At 46.3% G+C, this 6000-nt stretch overlaps 1 protein-coding gene across 1 annotated transcript in view; it reads left to right on the top strand.

The window, feature by feature from the left end:
* Positions 1-765: 765 nt before the first annotated feature.
* The window catches only part of LOC115124585 (voltage-gated potassium channel subunit beta-1), a 218241-nt gene continuing 213006 nt past the window's right edge, over positions 766-6000 (top strand). Inside the window, exon 1 of the mRNA XM_065000552.1 lies at positions 766-1205. Coding sequence (XP_064856624.1) covers positions 883-1205 — 323 coding nt within the window. The 5' untranslated portion in view covers positions 766-882. The remainder of the gene's footprint in view (positions 1206-6000) is intronic.

Here is a 6000-nt window from a genome sequence, read left to right as displayed (position 1 = left end):
GAGAGGGAAAGAATGAAAATGGGAGTGAGAGGGAGGGAGGGAGAATGGGAGTGGGAGGGAGGGAGGGAGGGAGGGAGAATGGGAGAGAAATAGAGGAATGGTACACAACAATATTTGGATATGAAGGGTTGATGAGGGAGGGAGGGGAAAGAGGAAAAGGGAGGGAGGAAGGAAGAGAGGGAAAGAGTGAAAGAAGGAGGGAGAAACATGTCCCAGATTCCCATGCTATTTAATAGAGAGCATTACCAAAATGAGCTGATAGAATGTTAGAGAAGAGGGGAACGTGACAGCGTGTGTGTGTGTGTGTGTGTGCAGACAGATATGTGACTGATCGTAAGCAGGAATATACTTGATGTGCTGTATTATCAAGCAGACTTTCCACGCAGGACTTTTTCTTTACTGACAGATGAAAACTGCCTCTTCAGACCAGGATCCTGGGGATAGTATTATACCGTAGTATGTACACTGTAATTGAAAACTGTGAATTAGTAGATGGTATTATAGTATGTGTTGTATTGGAGTAGTATTTTTTTTTTAGGATCTTTGTCTTCCTTCCAAATATGGAGATTTAACTAGAATAGTATTTCTATTGGATGATTGACAGAGAGACACACTAGATGATCACCTTTATTGTCTTTGATCTATTTGTAAATTGAGACATTCATAACACACACACACACACACACACACACACACACACACACACACACACACACACACACACACACACACACACACACACACACACACACACACACACATGTGGTCTGCCTGCTGAGGGGCCTACCTGGGACTCCTCTGGGTGTGTCTGAGAGAGACGGACAGAAGACGGAAGAGACTTAAAAGAGAGAAAAAGGGAAGGAGAGCGGTTGAGTCAAGGAGATGTACCTGTACAAAGCCACCTGTTCAGACATCCCTAACCCAAAGCAGAAGGGAGCCTCCAAACAAGTGGACAAGGGCCCAGGGGGACCGGCGGGACAGGGGGGTCAGGGGGGTCAGGAGGGTCAGGGGGGACAGGGTGGCCATGGAAGGAAATGTCAGCAGGGTTCGGCGAGGCCCGGGGCAAGACCCTACACCCCTCTTATGCTGTGGGGTGGACTGAGAGCCAACACCCCTCTGGAGGTCAAACAACTGGAGGAGTTTCTCAGTGTTCACGCTCTGTCACTACAGGACACTGTGATGAACCAGACCCACATGGCCTACAGGTAATACTCCACGTACTGGTGTGTGTGTGTGTCGTTTACGCTGAGCAACGTTGTGCAAATGGCATACAGGTGTCTGTGTGTGTATGTGTGTGTGTTTGCGGTAAGTCATTAGTATTGGAAGTAGGGGAGCTGATGCTGTCCAACCTATTGGTTTAATGCTGTCCAACCTATTGATTTAATGCTGTCCAACCTATTGGTTTAACCAGTGTTTGAAAATGTGATACGGATACGGGAAAGGGGGATATCTAGTCAGTTACACAACTGAATGCATTCAACAGAAATGTCTCTTCTGCATTTAACCCCTCTGAATCAGAGAGGTGCAGGAGGGGCTGCCTTAATCAATGTCCATGTCATCGGTGGCCAGGGAGCAGTTGATGTCGCTGTTGTTGTTGTTGTTGCGGTATTATGGGATGGATTATAATGCCGTCCATTTTTTCGATCTTTTTAAAAAATCATTTATTATCTAATTATTATTAGAGGTGTTCTAATAACAATCCTGTTTTCTGTATTTGTTTAATCAAATGATGTATTTTTCCGTATAAATTGTGTTTTCTAATGAAGAACAATAGTTTGAGTTATGTAATGTCTACTTGGCCTGAAACCCTATTGGCCGTGCTCTGCTCTGCCATTGGATGCTCATTGGTATGCCCAGGTGATGCCAGCTGGATGTTCTTATAGAGGTGAGTCTGCTATGTGGCATTGGGATGTCTGGCTGATTGCTACTGTAGTTTTCTCTAACTTGCAGTTGAGAACTAGCTGGTGTGGGTGTTAGTTAATGAGAACTAGCTGGTGTGGGTGTTACATTTACATTTAAGTCATTTAGCAGACGCTCTTATCCAGATGAGAACTAGCTGGTGTGGGTGTTAGTTGATGAGAACTAGCTGGTGTGGGTGTTAGTTGATGAGAACTAGCTGGTGTGGGTGTTAGTTGATGAGAACTAGCTGGTGTGGGTGTTAGTTGATGAGAACTAGCTGGTGTGGGTGTTAGTTGATGAGAACTAGCTGGTGTGGGTGTTAGTTGATGAGAACTAGCTGGTGTGGGTGTTAGTTGATGAGAACTAGCTGGTGTGGGTGTTAGTTGATGAGAACTAGCTGGTGTGGGTGTTAGTTGAGAACTAGCTGGTGTGGGTGTTAGTTAATGAGAACTAGCTGGTGTGGGTGTTGGTTGATGAGAACTAGCTGGTGTGGGTGTTAGTTGATGAGAACTAGCTGGTGTGGGTGTTAGTTTATGAGCACTAGCTGGTGTGGGTGTTAGTTGATGAGAACTAGCTGGTGTGGGTGTTAGTTGATGAGAACTAGCTGGTGTGGGTGTTAGTTGATGAGAACTAGCTGGTGTGGGTGTTAGTTGATGAGAACTAGCTGGTGTGGGTGTTAGTTGATGAGATCTAGCTGGTGTGGGTGTTGGTTGATGAGAACTAGCTGGTGTGGGTGTTAGTTAATGAGAACTAGCTGGTGTGGGTGTTGGTTGATGAGAACTAGCTGGTGTGGGTGTTAGTTGATGAGAACTAGCTGGTGTGGGTGTTAGTTGATGAGAACTAGCTGGTGTGGGTGTTAGTTGATGAGATCTAGCTGGTGTGGGTGTTGGTTGATGAGAACTAGCTGGTGTGGGTGTTAGTTAATGAGAACTAGCTGGTGTGGGTGTTGGTTGATGAGAACTAGCTGGTGTGGGTGTTAGTTGATGAGAACTAGCTAGTGTGGGTGTTAGTTGATGAGAACTAGCTGGTGTGGGTGTTAGTTGATGAGAACTAGCTGGTGTGGGTGTTAGTTGAGAACTAGCTGGTGTGGGTGGTAATTGATGAGAACTAGCTGGTGTGGGTGTTAGTTGAGAACTAACTGGTGTGGGTGGTAATTGACGAGAACTAGCTGGTGTGGGTGTTAGTTGAGAACTAGCTGGTGTGGGTGTTAGTTGAGAACTAGCTGGTGTGGGTGTTAGTTGATGAGAACTAGCTGGTGTGGGTGTTAGTTGATGAGAACTAGCTGGTGTGGGTGTTAGTTGAGAACTAGCTGGTGTGGGTGTTAGTTGATGAGAACTAGCTGGTGTGGGTGTTAGTTGAGAACTAGCTGGTGTGGGTGTTAGTTGAGAACTAGCTGGTGTGGGTGTTAGTTGAGAACTAGCTGGTGTGGGTGTTAGTTGAGAACTAGCTGGTGTGGGTGTTAGTTGAGAACTAGCTGGTGTGGGTGGTAATTGATGAGAACTAACTGGTGTGGGTGGTAATTGATGAGAACTAACTGGTGTGGGTGGTAATTGATGAGAACTAACTGGTGTGGGTGGTAATTGATGAGAACTAGCTGGTGTGGGTGGTAATTGATGAGAACTAACTGGTGTGGGTGGTAATTGATGAGAACTAGCTGGTGTGGGTGGTAATTGATGAGAACTAGCTGGTGTGGGTGGTAATTGATGAGAACTAGCTGGTGTGGGTGTTAGTTGATGAGAACTAGCTAGTGTGGGTGTTAGTTGATGAGCACTAGCTGGTGTGGGTGTTAGTTGATGAGAACTAGCTGGTGTGGGTGTTAGTTGATGAGAACTAGCTGGTGTGGGTGTTAGTTGATGAGCACTAGCTGGTGTGGGTGTTAGTTGATGAGCACTAGCTGGTGTGGGTGTTAGTTGATGAGCACTAGTTGGTGTGGGTGTTAGTTGATGAGAACTAGCTAGTGTGGGTGTTAGTTGAGAACTAGCTGGTGTGGGTGTTAGTTGATGAGAACTAACTGGTGTGGGTGTTAGTTGAGAACTAGCTGGTGTGGGTGTTGGTTGATGAGAACTAGCTGGTGTGGGTGTTAGTTGAGAACTAGCTAGTGTGGGTGTTAGTTGAGAACTAGCTGGTGTGGGTGTTAGTTGAGAACTAGCTGGTGTGGGTGTTAGTTGACGAGAACTAGCTGGTGTGGGTGTTAGTTGAGAACTAGCTGGTGTGGGTGTTAGTTGAGAACTAGCTGGTGTGGGTGTTAGTTGATGAGAACTAGCTGGTGTGGGTGTTAGTTGAGAACTAGCTGGTGTGGGTGTTAGTTGACGAGAACTAGCTGGTGTGGGTGTTAGTTGAGAACTAGCTGGCGTGGGTGTTAGTTGAGAACTAGCTGGTGTGGGTGTTAGTTGATGAGAACTAGCTGGTGTGGGTGTTAGTTGATGAGAACTAGCTGGTGTGGGTGTTAGTTGAGAACTAGCTGGTGTGGGTGGTAATTGATGAGAACTAGCTGGTGTGGGTGTTAGTTGAGAACTAACTGGTGTGGGTGGTAATTGACGAGAACTAGCTGGTGTGGGTGTTAGTTGAGAACTAGCTGGTGTGGGTGTTAGTTGAGAACTAGCTGGTGTGGGTGTTAGTTGATGAGAACTAGCTGGTGTGGGTGTTAGTTGATGAGAACTAGCTGGTGTGGGTGTTAGTTGAGAACTAGCTGGTGTGGGTGTTAGTTGATGAGAACTAGCTGGTGTGGGTGTTAGTTGAGAACTAGCTGGTGTGGGTGTTAGTTGAGAACTAGCTGGTGTGGGTGTTAGTTGAGAACTAGCTGGTGTGGGTGTTAGTTGAGAACTAGCTGGTGTGGGTGTTAGTTGAGAACTAGCTGGTGTGGGTGGTAATTGATGAGAACTAACTGGTGTGGGTGGTAATTGATGAGAACTAACTGGTGTGGGTGGTAATTGATGAGAACTAACTGGTGTGGGTGGTAATTGATGAGAACTAGCTGGTGTGGGTGGTAATTGATGAGAACTAACTGGTGTGGGTGGTAATTGATGAGAACTAGCTGGTGTGGGTGGTAATTGATGAGAACTAGCTGGTGTGGGTGGTAATTGATGAGAACTAGCTGGTGTGGGTGTTAGTTGAGAACTAGCTGGTGTGGGTGTTAGTTGAGAACTAGCTGGTGTGGGTGTTAGTTGATGAGAACTAGCTGGTGTGGGTGGTAATTGATGAGAACTAACTGGTGTGGGTGTTAGTTGAGAACTAGCTGGTGTGGGTGTTAGTTGAGAACTAGCTGGTGTGGGTGGTAATTGATGAGAACTAACTGGTGAGAACTAGCTGGTGTGGGTGTTAGTTGAGAACTAGCTGGTGTGGGTGTTAGTTGATGAGAACTAACTGGTGTGGGTGTTAGTTGGATTCGTGGGATATTGTTCACCCCCGCTATAGAAGAGTTGTTCTCGTTGTGTGTGTGTGTGTGTGTGTGTGTGTGTGTGTGTGTGTGTGTGTGTGTGTGTGTGTGTGTGTGTGTGTGTGTGTGTGTGTGTGTGGGTGTGTGTGTGTGTTGTTAACTTTCTACTTTGGGAATCTAGGTGTTCTGTTTGTGGTTCATCACCTTGGTGACCGTATAGAGCAGCTGTATGTGTGTGTGTGTGTGTGTGTGTGTGTGTGTGTGTGTGTGGGTGTGTGTGTGAGTGTGTGTGTGTGTGTGAGTGTGTGTGTGTGTTGTTAACTTTCTACTTTGGGAATCTAGGTGTTCTGTTTGTGGTTCATCACCTTGGTGACCGTATAGAGCAGCTGTATGTGTGTGTGTGTGTGCGTGCGTGTGTGTGTGTTTGTGTGTGTGTGTGTGTGTGTGTGTGTGTGTGTGTGTGTGTGTGTGTGTGTGTGTGTGTGCGTGCGTGTGTGTGTGTGTGTGTGTACTCTGGGTGTGTGTTGTCCAGTGATATATACATTTACCTTGATTATTGTTCTTTCTTTCCCGTCTCTAGAAACATACAACATGGCCGCTCAGGGATGTTAACATGGCCGCTTAGGATTGTTAACATGGCCACTCAGGGATGTTAACACAGCCACTCAGGGATGTTAACACAGCCACTCAGGGATGTTAACACAGCCACTCAGGGATGTTAACAT

The sequence above is a fragment of the Oncorhynchus nerka genome, linkage group LG14 (assembly GCF_034236695.1).
Source record: "Oncorhynchus nerka isolate Pitt River linkage group LG14, Oner_Uvic_2.0, whole genome shotgun sequence".
NCBI lineage: Eukaryota > Metazoa > Chordata > Actinopteri > Salmoniformes > Salmonidae > Oncorhynchus > Oncorhynchus nerka.
The sequence above is the reverse complement of the archived record's forward strand: the minus strand, read 5'-3'. Positions and strand labels throughout refer to the sequence as shown.